The sequence below is a fragment of the Laccaria bicolor genome, genomic scaffold, assembly GCF_000143565.1.
Source record: "Laccaria bicolor S238N-H82 LACBIscaffold_9 genomic scaffold, whole genome shotgun sequence".
In the NCBI taxonomy this organism is placed as follows: Eukaryota; Fungi; Basidiomycota; class Agaricomycetes; order Agaricales; family Hydnangiaceae; genus Laccaria; species Laccaria bicolor.
The window spans coordinates 423536-443532 of record NW_001889880.1 but is presented as its reverse complement, the minus strand read 5'-3'; the positions used below and the strand labels follow the sequence as shown (position 1 = coordinate 443532).

The 19997-nt window shown below is 46.4% G+C and overlaps 5 protein-coding genes across 5 annotated transcripts; 1 reads left to right on the top strand and 4 right to left on the bottom strand.

Annotated features, from left to right (window-relative positions):
- Positions 1 to 1747: 1747 nt before the first annotated feature.
- Positions 1748 to 5385, bottom strand: LACBIDRAFT_178737 (glycoside hydrolase family 3 protein). The gene is made up of 18 exons (XM_001879644.1): positions 5280 to 5385; positions 4994 to 5049; positions 4822 to 4893; positions 4709 to 4768; positions 4585 to 4655; positions 4294 to 4531; positions 4112 to 4232; positions 3981 to 4061; positions 3904 to 3925; positions 3812 to 3848; positions 3638 to 3749; positions 3292 to 3572; positions 2845 to 3231; positions 2609 to 2790; positions 2528 to 2558; positions 2309 to 2478; positions 2188 to 2254; positions 1748 to 2135 (listed from the first exon to the last, which is right to left on the bottom strand). Coding segments are annotated over exons 1-18 (2235 nt in total). The 5' UTR covers positions 5281 to 5385; the 3' UTR covers positions 1748 to 1889.
- A 1171-nt stretch (positions 5386 to 6556) lies between these two features.
- On the top strand, positions 6557 to 7959 carry LACBIDRAFT_293829 (uncharacterized protein; the record flags this gene model as incomplete). Its single annotated transcript, XM_001879893.1, has 4 exons — positions 6557 to 6715; positions 6782 to 7531; positions 7608 to 7620; positions 7798 to 7959. The coding sequence occupies exons 1-4, from the start codon at positions 6597 to 6599 to the stop codon at positions 7957 to 7959; spliced, it is 1044 nt and encodes a 347-aa protein (XP_001879928.1). The 5' UTR covers positions 6557 to 6596.
- A 339-nt stretch (positions 7960 to 8298) lies between these two features.
- LACBIDRAFT_326033 (uncharacterized protein) lies at positions 8299 to 9064 on the bottom strand (the record flags this gene model as incomplete). The annotated part of the gene is made up of 4 exons (XM_001879643.1): positions 8299 to 8332; positions 8356 to 8564; positions 8628 to 8770; positions 9040 to 9064. The coding sequence occupies 4 exons, from the start codon at positions 9062 to 9064 to the stop codon at positions 8299 to 8301; spliced, it is 411 nt and encodes a 136-aa protein (XP_001879678.1).
- Positions 9065 to 9740: 676 nt separating this feature from the next.
- Positions 9741 to 10181, bottom strand: LACBIDRAFT_326032 (clitocypin cysteine proteinase inhibitor; the record flags this gene model as incomplete). Its single annotated transcript, XM_001879642.1, has 2 exons — positions 9741 to 9983; positions 10041 to 10181. The coding sequence occupies 2 exons, from the start codon at positions 10179 to 10181 to the stop codon at positions 9741 to 9743; spliced, it is 384 nt and encodes a 127-aa protein (XP_001879677.1).
- A 3222-nt stretch (positions 10182 to 13403) lies between these two features.
- Positions 13404 to 14801, bottom strand: LACBIDRAFT_318785 (uncharacterized protein; the record flags this gene model as incomplete). The annotated part of the gene is made up of 4 exons (XM_001879641.1): positions 13404 to 13519; positions 13570 to 14025; positions 14088 to 14519; positions 14573 to 14801. 4 exons carry the CDS (start codon positions 14799 to 14801, stop codon positions 13404 to 13406), a joined length of 1233 nt encoding a protein of 410 aa, XP_001879676.1.
- Between the last annotated feature and the right edge of the window lie 5196 nt (positions 14802 to 19997).

Sequence of the window (19997 nt, the reverse complement as noted above, 5' to 3'; positions counted from 1 at the left end):
CACTGGATCTCCCTGCTATTGTTATGAGCTTCATAAAGTCTTTGGACTAGAAAATTTTATATCCTCCCCTAAAAGGTAAATTTGAACTTGTTCTCAATTTATAGACTTTTCACTCAATATACTTGTTGGAATGAGATAGAATGACTCCTCATTAATGTTGGTAGTGTGTATAATATAAAAGGTAGGTAGAAATGTTAAAATGAACATTGCATAATGTCTTTAGAAGCTAATTTCCAGAGTTTTTCTGGAAGTAAACAAGTATCTACAGCATTGGTCCTTCTTTTCTGCAAGAAGAAAAAATGCTACCATCCTTTTGAGTTAATTGATGGAGACTTGGGATGTCTTTTAAACAATGCCTGAAGTATAGCATGATAGCAAATAGATTGTCACTGGGTATAACTTGAAAAGTCCCCAATAAAAGTACATTTTGCATGGAGCAATCATCCTAGACCAATCCTTGACATTTTTCTTGGTGAGTTGGGGCTGTAAATATTTCAGAAGGCACTTCTCATGCCTACTAACACCATCCTAAAGAAATAAACAGAGGTCCTATTAGACAAGGATCTGAAACCCTCACACCTTTCTTGCTCTATGCAAAATGTACTTTTATTGGGGACTTTTCAAGTTATACCCAGTGACAATCTATTTGCTATCATGCTATACTTCAGGCATTGTTTAAAAGACATCCCAAGTCTCCATCAATTAACTCAAAAGGATGGTAGCATTTTTTCTTCTTGCAGAAAAGAAGGACCAATGCTGTAGATACTTGTTTACTTCCAGAAAAACTCTGGAAATTAGCTTCTAAAGACATTATGCAATGTTCATTTTAACATTTCTACCTACCTTTTATATTATACACACTACCAACATTAATGAGGAGTCATTTTATCTCATTCCAACAAGTATATTGAGTGAAAAGTATATAAATTGAGAACAAGTTCAAATTTACCTTTTAGGGGAGGATATAAAATTTTCTAGTCCAAAGACTTTATGAAGCTCATAACAATAGCAGGGAGATCCAGTGTTCAAAATATCTCTTCCTCAAGTTGTGAATTGCTTCCAGTAGGTTGCAGCCATTCAGAATTTCCCATTTTGTCACATCCCATTTTTGGGAGTTATCACAGTCAATGCCCTGCTGTATCCTGAGTTTTTATCTGTTCATCCCCAGACTTGGTATATACAATCTACACCTCCTTAGCTATGTTTCATGCACCAGAGTTTAATCCTTAAAATGTTTGGTTCTTGTGTTATAACACCAACTTTGTCCAAAAAATCATGTGACATTACTTTTGATCAGTGAGTGTACCTTGCATATTCCAACATCATCTAATTTGATTATCCTTATAATGCTAAGAAAGTTGTAACCTGATTGTTGTTCTTCTGAATCTTGCTACTATACTTGAATGATACAACTCACAATTGTTAACAATGGTGGAGTAAATCTATTCTGCCAGTAGTACTTTCCCAAAATTTTCTTTTACTCTGCTATGAATCTTATAAATATACTCTCCACTGAGTAAATGATCATTCAAGCAGAATGTGCAACTGCTGTGTTGAATTGTTTGATTGTACATTTATTGCTCTCTGGTGATTGGATTCAATTTACTGAGCAACTTAAGCTTTTTTTTTTCAATCCATTCTACTTCACTGGGGTGAAGCCCTATGTCAGAATTTACCTGTGTCAACTGTCTACAAGTGGGGCCGTCCAATCTGTGGGGGTTCATCTATCCATCCATAGTATGTGATGTAACAAAAAATGCATTGTTGACTCAGTAAGAAGAGCGAAAGGGGGGGTGACTATTGAGTAGATGCCCACCAACATGAGTATAAATTGTTCTTCGTACGAAAAAAAAAAAAGTTCAACTTTAGTCCATTCTAGTGTCCTACCGTCACTCCGCAGGAATCTTCCCTCTCAACCTGATATCCCTACTGCTAGCCCCAACAGAGAGATGAATGGTCCCCTTGGGCTTTCTCCACCCTTGCGCTTCAGTATCCCAAATGGACAAATCATAGCGCGACAAGATGATTGTAACCTTCTCCCGCTCATATGGTGCTACTTCAACGTCGGTAAACCCTCTGAGAACAGACGGGGGTTCACCGGCGGAGGCGGGGAAATTAACGTATAGCTGCGGGATCTATGGTAATTCCGTCAGTGGATATAGGCAATGGAGAGATGAAATAACGCACATCGCCTCCGAATGATGAGCCAGCATTATGCACGGTGAAGGAAACGGAAAATGCAGGCTCGTGCAACCTTCAAATAATCTCGTAAATGTTTGCCGAAGACGGTCAGAGGCAAGACACTAACCAAGCCGCGCGCGAGGATCCCTCTTCTATCGGAGTAGCGCCTCCGTTCTCCCAGTTGTCAATAAGGGCATCATTTACCGGAGACTCTATTTTACTGATTGACAGTCCCGAATACTTGAATGTAGTATAGCTCAAGCCAAAGCCAAACTCAAATCTAGGCGTGATGTTTTTCTAGAATCGTGGTTCAACATAAGTATCCTATTGGGCAGAATTAACTCACAGCGTCGAAATGGCGGTAATCAATCTCAAGCCTAGAACTAATCTCAGATGAAAGTTGAATTTATCAGCGCAGGGAACTCACGCTTCGCTGTAAGGAATATCCAAGATATCTTGACCCTCACCGCCCGTTATCAGCTGTGCCGGATAATCGGCGATATTTTTCGCAATGGTGTACGGTAATCTTCCTGACGGGTTCCAGTCACCGTAAAGCACGTCCACCAGGGAGTTGCCGGCTTCATTCCCTTGTAAGCCGGCCCACACCACCTATGCGAGAAAGTAAGCTGAGAAACTTCTGCATACGTACGACAAGGTACTCACGGCGGTCACGTTGGGATGATCAATCCACGGCTCAATGATTAAGGGACCAACACTGTTGACCACAACAATAGTGTTGTTATTCTGAGCAGCAACAGCCAGGACGAGGTCGTCTCCACCATGCCAGGCAGTGAGGTTCTTCCTATCACCCTCGTTTCCGTCAACGGTGATATACCCCTCTCCACTATCAGAGCTAATGAAGACAAGAGCAGCAGATCTCTTCCTAGCCATGTTACCCGCCAACGCAAGGTTGAAATCATCAAGGATCCACGAAACGCTCGTGCGGAATTCGCGGGCCTTGCGCTGGATGGCTTCCAAGGGTGAAACCAGGTATGTAAAATTCGCTGTGCCCGAACCCCAACCCATAGCCAGGATGCCATCCGAGCCTCCCTGGCAAAATGACGTCAAAAATCAAATCATTTCAAACATAGGGAAAATAGAAGAACCAACCCGATCCGCGAACTCATTCGGACCGATACTTCCAGGCCCAGCATCGCTCCCGACAAGCACGATGCTCCTATCTTTCTTTCCAAGAGGCAAAGCACCGCCGACGTTCTTCAACAGAACCGTGCTCGCAGCACCAAGCTCTCTGACGAGCCAATGATGGTCGTCTTGGACGTCGATATGCTCGTTGGTGGTTTCGTTGTCTGGTCGGAACGCGTCGAAATTGGTTGGGGGATAGGACGGCGCGTCTTGGTGGAGGAAGTACCACGCTGCGAGGATACGTGTTGCTTGAAAAGTATGTTCGTTAGTGACGTGTTCCGTTTTATGATAATGATCCTGAGGCTTTACTTACCCATGTCATCGAGACGAGATTCGGGGATAGTTCCGTTCTGGATGTATGCAATCAGGTTATCGCCAAAGTAGGAGGTGCCGGAATCAAAGGTTATGTCGCCCGGCATCGTCATCTATCAATCAAAGCGAGGCATAGTTAACGAAACGTCATTTCAAAAACGTGGTGCGCACGTACGTCAAGGCCTGTCATTACTGATATCGTTGAGTGCGTTCTAAGATTGAAGATTCAGTAAAACTGAAGGACGTAAGTGCGTAACAAAATCTTACGCTGCCCAATCTGACATGATAACTAAGATGAAATGATTCTTCAGTCAGTGCATAGAGAATCAAAGTTGACAACGTACATCCTTGGAATCCAAATTCTCGTTTTACGATATCATTCAGCATCTTATCGTTTTCACAAGCATAAGTGCCGTTGATAAGGTCTAAGCATCCACCACGTTAGGCCAATTAACAAGAGCAGCGAAAAGCTTACTGTAGCTGCACATCAAGCTAGTTACGCCTGCCATTACGCTCCGTAAGAATGGATGCGCATAAATCTCATGCTGAGTTCGGTCATCAACGTCCGAACTTTCCTGCGTGCGAAAGTGTTCTTGCTCGCTGTAATGGTCCACAATAGGTTATGAACGGTAATAGAAGCCCAGAACGCAGAAGAACGTGCTTGTTAATGAGGTGCTTCGCGCATGCCTGCACGCCCCCCATCTGCATGCCCAATATCGTTTCGTACGCAGCTTCACCAGTCAGATAAGGATCTGCGCCAAAGCCTTCCCAGTTCCTGCCTCCCTGGGCGACGCGGCCCATGTTCATCATGGGCCCGAGGGCGATGTTTACGCCTTTGCCTTTGTGCTCTAGACCCATGAAGAGCCCACGCAGGCGAATAAGGCGGCGGTTAAAGCTGGGAGATTCAAGTTAGGTTAGGTGGCGTAAGATTAGATGAACGGGACTAACGAAGCGGCGGCATTGACTCCCGTTGGGAAGGCCGTTACGAAATCTCCAAAGCGAACTCCCAGGGGAGAGTCCTACAGTTTGAATAATGTCAGATGGGAAACGGAGAAATGGGCAGAAGACTTACCTCCAAGCATAAGCCTGGCCACCCACGCCCCTGAGTAGGTTCTACGGGGGGTATATTACCCTGAGGTAAAAACGTTGAAGCGAGGAGTACGACATGATGCATGGTTGACTTACGACACAACGACCGTTTGCCCAACCTACCCCCGTAGTGACATTGACTTTTTCTTCTAGCGTGAAACCAGCGAGCTGTGGGCGACCATTAGCATTTGTAAATCGGAGTGTCCAAAGCATTGGAAAAAGAAAAAACGCCGGGCATTAACGGAAACGCGGAGCACGAAAGAAGTACCTTTGCCTTTGCTTTCTCGTACGCGGTAGCCCATGCTGGCCCAAAGTCGGGTATCACTGGTGAATCGACCTTGAAAGTTGGGTCGGATGATTGTCATTACAATTCAAAGAGATAACACGTACTTCTGGTGGGCTGCTGGGATCATCCGCTTCGAAGACTCCAGGTGTAGGCGTTTCAGCCGGAAGCGGGAACGAAGAAAATGCCGTTTGCGGCACGGGTATCGGAGATACAGCCTGTGTTGTAGTGGGACCGCCGGCCGACGTCAACGTTTCTTGGGGAAGGGAACTTGAAGTGGTCGACGCAGGCAAGGATTCCGTGAGGATACTGCTAGTAGAGGACAAGGCAGTGGTAGAAGGTATGCTAGACGTGTTCAACGCCCCTGATGAGCTCGACTGGGCCACGACGGACGTGGCAACGAGCAGGAGAAACGTCAGCCATTGCCAACGGCGGGAAACCATGGGGTAAATGGCGGTGGTTAGGGAGAGGGTCTTTGCGCATGGCTAGATATGTAGTTCGGATTAAATTTACTAAGGTGCTTCTTCAAATTCTTGGGATCTTGATGGGGAGAAATAATAGACTTACATAAGCTTTGTTGGGCTTCTTTCCGAAACATCTTTTCGACTTCTACCGTCCACTGGCTAAATCTTGGCCGAAGCGCTCACATCGCCCAAGGATGCGCCGTACGCTAGCTGGCGATACCGAATATTCACAATTGGTGAAGCCAAGGCGGCTTGGTACGAATCGATCTCGGCTTGACGTCAAGCTTACTATACGCCATGAGCTGCGGACGCTCGTTATACTTAGCCTGCCTCGTTGTCATCCCCTTGCGATCTGCCGAGTTACACTGTACAGTAGCTATTCAGCGCCTGCATCTCGCCTGCATGGACCATCGACCTTCTGACCTTGCTCTGATCCATCCATGCTTCTTTAGCACGGATAAACCTCGCAGATAGTTATCAACTTCAGGTTGCAAATAACCGTTTTCAAGTGGCCACAGCTCCATTTCATGATCTGATTGAAGGCCATGTTGTTTTAATATCTTCCGATTGTTCGCGTCTGACGCGCATGAAACGTCTGCAATTCGTGTCGCTTCAAGCCACCCGTGACCAACCCCGTGCGCAACGGTTCCTTTACATTGCACAAGCCATCAATATGGGTTTTTAGTTTTTTAGTAACCTAGATACGTACGATATATCTTTTTGGATGCTAATATTAGGCGTCCAAGACTCAGCAGAAAATAAACTGTAACTTCAACTAACCTCAGGTGAGTGTTCGCAACAGTTCGGACCGTTTCTGAAGACTCTCATTGCGGTTCGAAGTCCCACAGATCTGAGCATAGATATTCAAACTCTGTGGGGTTACTTGGATATCGATATATCCAGGCAGATTGAGGCGACTGTCTTTGACATATAGGCGCGAGCGAAAGCCAGTTCTCGCCCCAAATGCATGTGAATGACGTCTGTCATTCTGTTGACGCTTGCTTGGCCTATGTAAATCGAAGCTGCAGTATAAAAGCAATTCACCATCGTTTTGCACCCTGCCGGATTCCTTTCCGCTCACCCCCACTGCCAAACTGTCCCGCCCGCTCGCATCGAAGACTAACATGGCTGCCAGCACTCAAACGAAAGGATTCCCGGACAATCACCACTTCATCCCCCCGAAGCCCTCTCAAAGTCGTTCCCCATGTCCCGCTCTGAACGCAATGGCGAATCATGGGTATATGTCAGTCCTACTCCTCGTATCGATCGTCCGTTCTTCTTTTGAGCTCATATATGCGCGGTAATCTAGCTCGCGAGAAGGAACGCAAGTCACATTCTTCAAGTTGATCATTGCTCTAGTGAAAGTGTACAATATCTCTGTTCCGCTTGCCTTCCTGCTTGCCTTTGTGGGTTTCTTGACTTGTGGTCGGCTCTCGTTTTATTCTCCAGCGGACGATAGTCAAGATCTTCCCATTCATCACTCTGGACCCTCAACATCCGCAAGTAAACTTCTGTTCCAGGATTTTGCCAAGCTCCGGCGTCTGCGTAGCTTTCCCCCGCGTCTCCGATGGACCCTGGACCTGGCGTCCCTCTCTCAGCGCGGTGCAACAAAGATCACGCACGATGCTTCCCTAGTTCACCCAAATACTCTCCCGTCAACCTCCCCCGACCCCGGGCTTGTCTCTAGTTTCCTTGGCTATGCAGTCGACCACGTTCATCCCAAGCGTCAACTCGGGCTTACACTAGTGGACATCGCACACTTGCACGCGTCTCGAGAGGCGTCTTCTCCGAGTCCTCTCAGCTCCTTTCACGAGCAGATCGCGTTGGGGGAGTGTGGCCTAGCTTGGTTGGTTCTTCGTCCTCATTGTCTCAATCGCAAGGCAAGCGAGCAAGAGGACGTTATTCCGTTGTGCGTTCTTGAGCAATGGTTTGGTGAGGAGCGGCTTCCTGAAGGGTGGTGGGATGTCGGAGGTTCTCGGCCGATAAAACAATTTGGTTTGCTTGAGGCGAGGAGGAGGGCAGAAGATGTAGGGAAATTTATTCATGATGCTTCTCAGTGGTACGTCTTTCTTCGTTCTTATTCAATTCATACGTTGATTTTGGATAGATTCAATTAACGCTTGCGAACCGGTTAGGTATTTCTGTAACGTAAGTATAGTTTACAGTCGTGTTAGCGCTATCACATGTGGGATCATTTCTATGTCTATCGATGCTGTTCGTCCCCGCGTTTCTTTAACAGCTGGCGCTTCTTATGGTCTAAAATTCTTCCGCTTCTCCGAGTGCTTATGATGCCTGCGCTCGGTGGGATTGGTTGCGCTTTTTCAGTTGGGACGCCCGTCCTTTTTTTCTTGCTCTGAGCCTGTGCCCGCGCCACGCTCAATTTTCCTGCTCCAACTTCGAGGCAGCTTCCTTCGTGTATCTCGGATTTTCAAATTGGCGTCTTACATTACCTTCTTAATTCGCGCCCTCCCACTCCACCCTCGTTAGACCGAGATTCGGCCGACTTCAAATTGTAATGGTACAGCATTTACATTTACAGGAAGCAGACAAAATTGCATAAAAACCTTCCAAACATTGCTACTATGTCGTGTTCATGACGGCATAAACTGTATGATAAACTATATGATACTTCCCTCAGTGAAATTGCCAGTAGGGTGGCTCTACGACTGGGTGCTCGAGAATGGGAATGGCTCTGATGATAAGCTGCCAAGAGCGGAGAGTCAAGCTCAGAAAGAACTCGAGAGCAAATATAAATCACTAACTTGTCTCTCTGCGTCAGTTCCGACATAGTATGATGCACCGACTGCCTTCGTAATCGGTTGAATGCTATAAGAAATTACGGTGAGTGAGGATTCTCAACCTAAACAACCATATGTCACATACAAATAGGTGTTGTGGATCGAGGTGTTGTTCGTCGGGGTAATATGCCATTCAAACACCTCCGCAGCGGTTATAATTGGACCACGTGGAACATCTTCATAGCCTTCATTAACATTATCGAGAGCCCAACTACCACCCAGGGCGATTTCGTCTTTGTGGACCAAGACGATTGTGTACGTGTCTTTCTTGCCCTCGACGACAGTAATCCTCCACTGATGGCAGCGAGGCAGCAACGTTAGTGTGATCATAAAGTCGACAAACACGCAAAAACTGACGGTTTGACGTTCAAAGGTTGATGGCACTTGTGCGGCGGTGGTAACGATCTTGAACGTACCGTTCGAGGTCGCGTACATGCCGCCGACGCCGGCGGCGGGAGAGGCCCTGAGTTTATAGTTTCCGGTCTTAACCATGGTTGATGCTGATTCAAATTCAGAGAGAGATTCGAAGATGAGGTGGGGATGGGCGGTCATGAACAGTGACTTTGGCCTTTATATCCTAAACCTATCTTCGTGCGCTCTAGAATATAAATGGTCAGAAGGTGAAACTTAAATTCCGGGCGCTGCTAAAACGTCAAATGACTGACTATGTTTTGGACTCGGTGGGAAATTGTTCCTGGCTTTGACCATTCAGAATGTGAGGTTCACTATCAAACGGGACAACGGCAGCTTTGAGAATCGAAGTACATACCGGCACCACGATTCAGGGGAACCATGACAGCTCGTACGCGTCAGATGTTACACTCTGAAGATCACGTTTGTAGAAGCTGGCCTTACGTGACAACATGAGAAGCGCAATCCGAAGGAGACACCGGTACCAGCCAGCACAAATCGGAGTAATGCAAAAGCTCCAAAAACCTCGTCAGAAATCCACTGGATGTTGGGCTGAGGTGAGAAAGTGGTCGCGCTGTATTTATACTCATTTGTTGATACAAATACACCGCGCACTGCCACTTGCCTGTCTGAATGTCTCTGAATTGTCACTTGGGTGGTATGTAGAACAGCCACAACTCGACATCTTTTTCATGTATGCAAAATCGTGAGCATTTCATTTGTTTAGTTAATTGGCACCATATCGGACAAGATGACAACTTGAATGGGAATTTCATATGTAGAACAGGTAATGTAACTCGTAAAATCCTTGAAGGTAAGGTAAGGTCCACGACGTCCACCTGCCTAATGGCCAGGGTGATGATGATGATGATGATGCGCATTGAATTGCCAGTAGGGTGGCTCTACCGCCCTTTCAATGGGTAAGGCTTTGATGACAGCCTGGAGGCATCAGAAGAATCAGTTAAGGCTGAAATTGAGAGTGTGTAATCGCTAACTTGGTTTGTATCATCAGTTCCAACATACCACGCGACGCCGACAGCCTTTGTTACTGGTCGAATGCTAGAGAATGGCGGTGAGATACGTTCCACGGGCATTCGAAGATGATACATGCGTGATTGCATGGGGCACGCCATTCTTGATGTGGTCAATGTGCCACTCGACGGTCTCTTTTGAAATGATGATGGGGCCGTGCGGTACAGCAGCGTTGTCCTTCAGGGACCAACTTCCGTCAAAAGCGCCCTCCTTTGTGAGGCGAACGATGGTGTATATGCCTTCCTTGCCCTTGACCTCTTGAATCTTCCACTAAAAGATGGTGAGAGTGTATTAGCGATTTGAATCGTTCAGATATGCGGTACCGACAAGTTGATGCTCAACAGTCCCTGGCACCTCAGCGGCGACGGTGACAATCTCGTTGATGCCGTTCCAGGTAGCATACACACCACCAACTCCGACGACAGGAGAGGCTCTGAGAGTATGTAAGGCATCAGATGCAATAGACATGGCTGTGAATGCTCGACAAGACGTTCGAAGCCGGGGGAAGGAGAGAGGCGATACTAGTAAACATCAGAACAACTCTGGTTTTTATATTGCACTCTCGAATGCCTAGCCGGATTGTGATGTCTCCGAGTGGTAAAATTAGAACAGAGATGGCGCAAGATGGCGCAGGGCTCGTGCTACTCCACAATTCAGGGGAACGTCAAAGAGAAAACATGAATCGGCAGATAGGTTAACGCTTGCGTTATGAGATCGTCGCAAGCGCTATGAGATCGTCTAAGGCCAAGAGACCTTGTGAAAAGGGATTGGGTGAGGCTTCGTTTGAGATATCAGAGCCCAATCCTAACTCCAAGTTCACGAAGCGAGAATGCGATGAAAACCAGGGCTGTTGGAACGTTCACTCTTGCGTCAAAGCACGTTCTGCGGAGATGTAGATTATTTCTCGATCAGTCCCTCCGGAAACAGTAGGCCAGATATTGCGGATCGTCATATCTGGGGAAAGTATGATCACAAGATCTGGCAGAGCGTCCTTTCCAAGTTGGCGGCAACAATAGGTCCAGAACTACAAAGCCGCATCCGTTCAGACGGTGAACACTTTCGCCGGGACCGTGAGAGACGGTGAGAGTTTGGCGCCAAAGGGAGTTGTTCTGTTCTAACGATCTCTCTCCGTGGAATGATGGCCAGAGACAGCTGCCATTTGACCTGGCTGTCGCTGCTGCACATTATTGTAGTAAGCAGTCTGGAAAACGCACTATGATCCATGGAAGGGAGATTGACCTTTATAGCCATCCATCGAGCTCTTTATGACATCTGGTAGTTACGAGGGTCGAATCTCAACTCAGGGAAGTGACATAAATGAGGTGCTAGGAGATGCGCGAAGCGGAGGTTGGTGGAGGAATAAAAAATGGAGCTTGTGTCACACGTCACATGTCACATGCCCCCGCCTATGTCCTAAAGCGGTCGTTGAAATATCGCAGAAGTATATCTCCGAGTACTAAATTTGGGGCGCAGCGCTCGCGTTACTCCACAATTCAGCAGAACGTTCGTGCAAATAGATACGATTCGCCACATGGACCAAACCTTACGTCCTAGCTGGCTTGGAATGTCGACGGATAACCTGATAATCGCGGAATTTGACAACTCTCCACCAAACCTCCACGCCTTTCCAGAAGAACACTCGACGGAAGACGACTTGATGCTGGAAACTTCGAGGCTCCGTTAAAAAGAGATAAATAACTACTTGGGCGAAGACACGAGCGTTATTTGAGTGCCAAAGACGATGTAGAATCAATCGTCTGCGAGACCTTCAGTGGACGTGACATGATAGTAACAACACATATCCAATAGCTCCAAGCGACAAAAAATTGAGGCCAAGACGAGACCTCCCTGTCAAACACGAGGGGAAGAAAGCTGTTTGGCTGTGAGAATTTTTTTTTTCGGGTGCTGGTATTTACTTCGATTCTCAGAGCTGCCGTTGCCTTTGAACCTCACATTCTGAATGGTCAAGGCCAGGAACGATTTCCCACCGAGTCCAAAATAAAGTCAGTCATCTGATGTTTTAGCAGCGCCCGGAAATTGAGTTTCATCTTCTGACCATAGTGTTCTGGACCGCACGAAAATAGCTTTGAGGGTATAAAGGCCAAAGTCATCCATGACTGCCCATCCCCACCTCTTCGTGAAATCTCTCTCTAAACTTGAATAAGCATCATCATGGTCAAGGACGGAAACTATAAACTCAGGGCCTCTCCCGTCGTCGGCGTCGGTGGCCTGTACGCGACCTTCAACGGTACATTCAAGATCGTTACCGCAGCCGCACAAGTGCCACCAAACTTTGACCGTCAAACCGTCAGTTTCTGCGTTCTTTTTTGTCGTCTTTCTGTATGATCACACTAACGTTGTTGCCTCACTGCCATTAGTGGACTATCACTGCCGTCAAAGGCAAGGAACACACGTACACAATTGTCTTTTTCCACAAAGATGATATCACCCTGGGTGGTAGTTGGGCTCTCGATAATGTTAATGAAGCTGTTCCACATGGCCCAATTATTACCACTGCGGAGAAGTTTGAATGGTACATTACCCTGACGGGCAACGAAGCGATCCCCAACTCCTATTAGTATGTGATTTGTGCTCGTTTAGGCTGAGATTCCTCACTCACCATAATTTCTTACTAGCATTCGAGTGATTACGAAGGCAGTCGGTGCAACCTATTATGTCGGAACTGACGAAAAGCATGAAGTTAGTGATTTATATTCAATGCTCTCAAGTTCTTTCTGAGCATGACTAGTGTTTGAAAGTCCGGTTCGGTCCGGTTTTTTGATGCCCAGGGGCGTTAACCGTAACCGTAACCGGTCTGCCTTTTCCCCAGAAGTCAAAAGACCAGACCGGACCGCAAAAAGACCGCAGACCGCGGTTTTTTGCGGTCTATAGACTGGTTTCGGTCTGCATTGGTTTTAACCGGTTTATGACCGGTCTTTAGGCCAATATTTTAAAATTATGAATCGGTAAATTTATTAACATCTCTAATAGCTTCAAAACGAGCCCAAGAACGTTAAATTCCGTTAGGAATTGGTGCTTCTATAAAATAAGTCTGGTACATCTATTATTCCCAAAAGTAATTTACATTTTAATTCATATCTCTCTCGTTTTTTTACCAAATCGTACGTTCTTGGGTGCGTTTTAAAGGGTATTTAAGGGGCTACAAAAGACCGGTCCAAACCGGTCAAGACCGGTTCACGTTAACCGGTTTTTTTGCGGTCTTTACATTTCAAAAATAAAAGACCGTAACCGCAGGTCCGGTCTTTTGCGGTCTTGGTCCGGTCTGGTTATGGTCTTTTTCCAGTCACGAGACCGGACTTCCAAACACTAAGCATGACTCTCCGCTCTTAGCTTGTCATCAAGGCCATTCCAGTTCTCGAGCACCCAGTCATACAGCCACCCTACTGGCAATTTCACTGAGGGAAATATCAGATAGTTTATGCCGTCATGAACACGATATAGTAGTTGAATGTTTGGAAGGGTTTTATGCAATTTTGTCTGCCTCCTGTAAAGACGTCGATTCCAGTTGCTGTACCATTACAATTTTAAGTCGGCCGAATCTCAGTCTAACGCTGTGGAGTGGGAGGGCGCCAATCTAGGAGGTAATCAGCATTTCAACTGACCCTCTTGTACAGTATAAAATGCGTACCACCCATAGTCCGCCCGTTTCCAGCGAGAGTCATTTATTAATTAAATCCATTCTCCCTTCAAAGGCTCAGAGGGAAACACTTCCAGGTCTACCGAAAGCTCTTGCAAGATCTGCTTGACTGTTTCGTGACTTTCCTCCTCCTCCAGCTTTGTAAGCGCTAGCAAGGTGTGAACGAAACGAAAAAGTAAACCAAATGAAGAAATTTACCAACTCCCCTGCCCTCGGCCAAGCTGTCCTCCAATCCTTGTTCGCCCTCTCTTGCTGCGATAAGCAACAACTGGGCGCCCTCATACTCCAACAACTCGGGTGTCTCACAGCTGGCAAACCTAAGCCCATATGGCTCTCGTCCCCGACGTTCTTTCTGGCCTTTCCCAGCAGCCGCGCCGAAAACATCTCGCATGATCCATGCGGGGTAATCAGCTCCCTTCGTCCGAACCTGCCGAGGACCTGTCGTTGGTGCATGTGGGTTCTTCACTTGCAACACAAACGATGACGCGCTGTAGATCCCCAATGAACTCTGTACGTCCACCATCTCGGATGATTTAGGATGGGAAATGTGATATCCCAGGTGTGTTTCGCGTTTTGACATCATCTTGGCATCTGTGTTTACGATGGCATATGCACCTCGAGCGACCAGTCTGGACGGGGCTTCGTGTCTTGTCCCTAGAAAAAATATCTTAGCCCTGTGCTGTCCTCGCGTGAGCTGCAAAAACATTATATGTAACCTCGCGTCTTCGTGTCATAAGTCTTTTCCCCGAGACCCTTCTCCAATGAGCCAAGGTCATCGCCGACGGCTGTTACAGTCGCCCAGAATATCTCCTTCCGACGGCTCCCACTCCCATGGCCCTCGGGATCAGGGAGCTTCTTCTTCCCTACAGTGATGAATCGATAATGTTGCTTTGTAGTGCTCTGGGTGACTGGAGCAGGTACGGCATCAGCTCCTGGTGCTAGTACTTTCATTTCCGCTTCCTCCGAAAGCGAGGGGTCCGTTTTGTTGACGTTGTTGGAAGAACTGGCGTTTTCCTCAGTAATGGAGAACGCGGGAGGCCAGGGAATTAACAGCATATGGAAATTCTTCACGTCGTCGATAGAGTGCGCCTCCTCTAGCTGGACTTTCGGACGGTAGAAGAAGTAGATGTGCCCACGCTCGATGGTGCCTACATATTTTTGTAAGAGAAAGTAAACGCCAAGTCCAAAATGAGAGACGCACCAGACTTATAGACGCTCTGCTGCTCTCCAGTTTCTTTTTCTTCCACTTTGGGCCTCTTAGTTGGTTTCGCACCTTCTGCCTCCCTCCCATCAAGCTCCCGCTTTACGCCCACGCTGTCCTCCGCACCGTTATGGGTCTCGTTTTTCGTGATCGGTGACTGGTTTTGGGTAGTAGTTGACATCTCCTCAGATGGTGGTGTTCGCTGGTCTGGGGTCTTGCCCTCGATCATGAAGTTGTGACGTCATTAGCGTACATAACTACAACCATGCCCAATCACCTCGTCTCCTCCTCCTTACGCGTTCATTCTCACGTCTTTTTTGAGGAAAGAAAGGGGTAGAAGATGGGCGATGCAAAAAAAAGGGTGCAACGAGGGCTTATGTTCGGTGGAACCGACCTGGGCCTTCGAGGACGCGGATGGGGAAAAGTGTTCATGCTAACTATGTTAAGTGAGAAGCAGGGATGCATAGTGATGCATGATGACAAAATGTATCGCCATGCTCTTTGTTGATTGAGAAAGAATGACTTGGAGATTCATATTGCTCACGGCCGTTGCTGCTTAGTGTGTTCAGGTGGCGGTGCACCGAGTTTTTCTCGAGTCTACCTTTTTTAATTTTGGAAATGTTCCGAAGTAACTTCAAGTGCTTGGATTTCGATGAGATAACGTGGACCTTTTCAAACGTTTCTGTCGAACAGAGTTTGGGGTGCGTGCTTGACTTCCGCAACAAGCTTCGTGACTGCTTCGGAAACACAGTCCTCTCCAAGTCTCATTACGATTTTCACCCATTAACGGCGCCGTTGATTTTTTGCTCTGACTCTATGTGAACGCTTTCGTGCAGTCTATTGCTGGTACGTACCACCCTGTGTTGCTGGCATTGCGTTCTTTCAAAAACCCAAACAGGTTAGTAGTACTATCAACATTGACATTAGGACAGGCATGTTTCCAGAACGCACATATCGTGGTGTGTCGCCGGTCAGAGTGCCAAATGGCATGATTTCGCCACCCAACTGCGAAGGCCGCCCAAGTTCCAAATTTGTGGAAACATCACACTCCGGATTGTCAAGGCCAGCCCCTTAAAATTTCACATTTGCGGAAAACTAGTTGTGTCGACCTCTTTTCCAACAGCGGTGGCTATCATCATCTCACCCATTCCGTCAAAAGTTTTCTCCATGATTATATGAAAGCTTCCGTGCAAGGACAGGCATGTTAACGTTTCCAGCACGCACGTGTCGTTTGATAGACTTTCATGGAAATTTGTAATGGTGTGTCGCCTGTCAGAGTGCCAAATGTGCCCCTGGGGAACATTTCGAAATTCGCCCCAATTGCGAAGGCCGCCCGGCGCCCGAGTCCCAAAGTTGTCACTCGGAAACATTACACTCCGGATTGACTTGAAGGCCAGTCCCTTTTCCCATCTGCAGAACGAGTCATCTGAGATTTTGGCAGCCCTGACGCAGCGCGTCTAAAGCTTATGAAACATCTTGAAGATCTAAAAGCTTGAGGTCAATTTGAACTAGATAATAACTCGGCAGACTGCCCATGTTTGTAGCTGCTATTATATAATAGCAGGTGGCTATGTGCTTATGTTATAGCAGGTGGCTATGCATGTGCTTATGTAATAGCAGGTGGCTATGTTTCTGCTTATGTGATAGCAACTGCTCCCTTTGAAAACCATACATCTGCCCTCTCTGCAGCCTTCCACCACACTTTTACACCACATAAAGTCGAAAACACATTGAGATTATTACACAAATATTAGTTACTACCAAATTTCTATCCATTTTACTGTTTAAACTGATGAATCAGTTGAAATCAAAATTCTGAATTGCTGAATTTTGGACATACTACTCTCCTTTCAATATAGCTGGTGGTTTCTTGCATTTTTTCTTGCTTGATGGCTGTATAATTATCTGGTAGATGGGGGCTCTGATTAATCTGATAGTTTACAAAGCTTACACATGAGTGAGCAGCCAGCATTTAATCAAGATCCTGACTGGAAAAAATTGCATGGAATGGTAATCATGCAAAGGGAAATGAAAATAATATTTTTGCAGTCTCTGACTTACAGAAATTTATAGCTCTCATGTCCTACTTTCACACAATGAAAACTATCATAAATTATCACATCACAATCTCATAGACAAAACCAGAATGTGTTATAGGCACAAAGATAAAAAATCCTGCTCAATCAAAAATAGACCAAAATCAAAGTGAAAGTGCCTCACATACATGTACACCCCCAGCAGGCAACATATTGATTCCTCTAAGCTAAGTTCTTGAAAATATTGCTGCTAGCCCATCATAAATTACTGCTTTGTTAACCATTAGAAGGCCTGCACAAAATGTCCTAGCAATATCAGCACCCCAATTACCTCCAAAGAAAGTCACAGCAGAAAGAAAATGCTGGATATGCTGTATGTCAAGGGCAGTAGGGCAAAGAGATGCTGCAAAAAGCCATATGATGACTGCAACAGAGTAGATTGTGATAGAAGAGATATACAAGGCCTTGCCAGAACAAAACTGATGGTCCATATGCAGGTGGAGATGGAAGGATGGGCCTGTAGCTTGCAGCTCATGTATGAAAGATAAGATAAGATAAGAGATATTCTCTTTTTTTTCGCTTTTTTCCTCTTTTTATTTTATTTTATTTTATTTTATCTCGTAGCAGCTACAAACATCGCCACCCTGCCAATAACTCTTCTCCACCCCTCTGCTCCAAATGTCCTCTGAATCTGATGAACAGTTAACCCCGATCGAGGACAGGGTCTACACTCTCAGAGCCTCTCCCGTCGCTGGGGTTGGAGGTTTGTATGCCACTGGAAACGGTCTTTCCAATATTGTCACCATTGCCGCTCACATTCCGAAATACTTTGACCGTCAAAATGTTAGTTCACATATCTATCTCCAATATTTTTTATCATGAATGCTGATGCCTCACCGTCGCTAGTGGATAACTTACCATAAGGTCTAGAAACCTAGATTATTCTCTAAATGTTTGATGGGCAGAGCTCAAAAATATATTCAGCCATTTTTCTAAACCATAAGCCAAGCAACACAAATCTGTACAATTCTTCTTTGGTGACACAGATCTCGTTTAAGATCTCTCTACTCAACCTCATTCTGTGCCCACTGTGCTTCCAGCCTCAATTGATACAGAATTCAGTGAGGAGAACTGACCAATAACATGAAGACAAGCTGTACTTACGTGCAATCGGATGCCTGGGTGTGTGGTTTGAAGGAGAGCTGCATACATTGTCAACATGATGAAAAAAACTGTCCCACAAAACCCGGTTCAAATGAAAAATGACTTGTCTGTCTTCCACTGTTGCATCAGGAAATTGGTTGAGACCTATGTAGGTCTATGGAGCCTATGTAGGGACCATAGCTTCATAGGTTCCCCCCCGATATATAGAATACATAGGTCAGTGGGTACTCTATGTAGGCTGGTGGTAGGTTGCCATAGGTGCTGTATTTCAACCATATTCTACTGAAAATGTAATTTCACCTCTTGCTGAGGTGCTCATTCTATCATCACCTTTTGCAATGAACTGTTCCAATAACACTTAAGTTTGGTGGCGTTACAGAGGCGGAAGGGGACTTTAAGTAGCCGAAATCAGAAGTCGGGTGCCTTTCGCGCCCGGGAAGATAAAGAGGAAAAAGTTGGTTCTCCAAAGCGTGGAGTTAATTCTCCAAAGCGTGGAGAAAGGTAGTCTGGGATCGCTTCGTCTGTCTGAAAAGGAGTGCCTGAATGAGCACGGGGTTTTTCCGAACGTAAATCTTGAAGGTGTCGGACGCCCATCTGCCGATAGCTTGAATTATTGAGGGAGGGACACCGTTTTCCACTAAGGAAGTTGCTCCTCTGGCTCAGAGAGACTGACCGGTGGTGTCAGAATTGAAGAAACGACGTAGATGTCGTATGAAGAAGGAGCGGGTAGGGACGGTCCCCTGGCTAGTGAGCCATAGTGGCGAGCTGAAGGGGAATTTGGCATCACGGGCTCGCAGATAAGTTAGAAATCGTTTGTGGGGGTCAAATTTGTGTGGGTTTTTGCGCACGATGATAGTATTTCCCTCGTAAAAGCTGTCGGCCTTATGTCCAGGCAGGAAAAACTTGTAGAAATCGTCGTTGGTTTGCACCGTGCTGCGCTTTGTGAGTTTTCTGGGGTCCCTAAGTTCTGGGTCGTCAGGGTACGTCATTTCGCCCAAGCGAAGAAGCGCAAAGAACCCGGTTAACAGTTGAGCGAGGAAAAGAATGTCGTCATAGTCAGTGGAAGAGGAGAGTTTGTCGACGACAGTTTCAAGGTCTTCAATTGTCAAGGCACGCTTGCGTGAGGTAGGGACAGCTTGCATCCTTTTGCAACCCTGCAATGTACGATGTACCAGGGCAGAGTTGCGTGAAGAGCGAATGTCAGGGAAGTATGGTTCCAACTGATGGCATATACCTGACAGGTATGTTCCCACCGAATCGGGCTTGATGTGGTGACACATGTATACGGTGAAAAGGCTCAAGGTATCGGGGGTGGGGTCTAGAGGGTAGTCATGCATTTTTACGAAATTTAGGTATGAGTTGAGGGCTGAACCGTAGTTTTTCCAAGTCGAGTTGTCCACGGCTTGTCCGAGAGCAATAGCGCATTCATGGACAAGGCGCTCTCGTGTCCAGACTTCCCTGAGGGGTTGTCTAGACCTGATGTTTGATGTGATCATTTTTTTGTTGCCCCCAGCATCAGTCGAGGGGGTGTGAACGGCATTATGGTAATACCAGGCACATACCGTCTTGCCAAGTTGAAATTGTTTCATGAGATTGCGTCAGCGACATAGTTGAGTTCACCTGCGATGTGAAGCACTCGGAGGTGAAGGCTGCTGTTGATTAAGGCATCGGCAGCATTGATTAAAATGTTGTTGTAGTGAGGCAGGCACCGCAAAGTGTTGAAAATTGCGACGGTGTTGTGGTTATCGGTGTAAAGCAATATGCGCGATGAGGGGGGCGGATGTTGGGATTCAACAACATGGTTGAGTGCAGCAAGTACACATAGTGCTTCGAAATAAAAGATCTGTTCTTTGTCAAGTCCATCGGGTACAGGAGAGTAGAAGCCGACGCATTTGTCAGGCCACCAAAATCCCATGCCTTCTAGACAGGCGTCACAGTATAACGTGAAATTGGCAGACGAGGCATCCCAGCGAATTTGTTGGATCAGGTGAATACCTGAGTCTCTTTCAAGGTGGCTAATCGCCCAGGACAAGTCGGCGTGTACAGCATTGTTGATCCTCACACACCTGTCAGGGGCATTTTTGCTGCTTATTTTTGCATAGAAGTTGTTAAGCGCAGGTCTGAGCAGGGGGAAGACGTTGAAGCTCCAGTTCATCCAACCAGCCAATCGTTGCCATTCCCTCAACGAAAAACGACGACGGTTGGTGATGAAGTCAGTTATTGCA

Excerpts from the sequence above, each read along its gene's own strand:
- LACBIDRAFT_178737 (XM_001879644.1), bottom strand. Across the intron at positions 4,769-4,821 it reads GGGCAAACGGTCGTTGTGTC|GGTAATATACCCCCCGTAGA; the intron begins GTAAGTCAACCA and ends TTTTTACCTCAG. Across the intron at positions 2,791-2,844 it reads ATCATCCCAACGTGACCGCC|GTGGTGTGGGCCGGCTTACA; the intron begins GTGAGTACCTTG and ends TTTCTCGCATAG.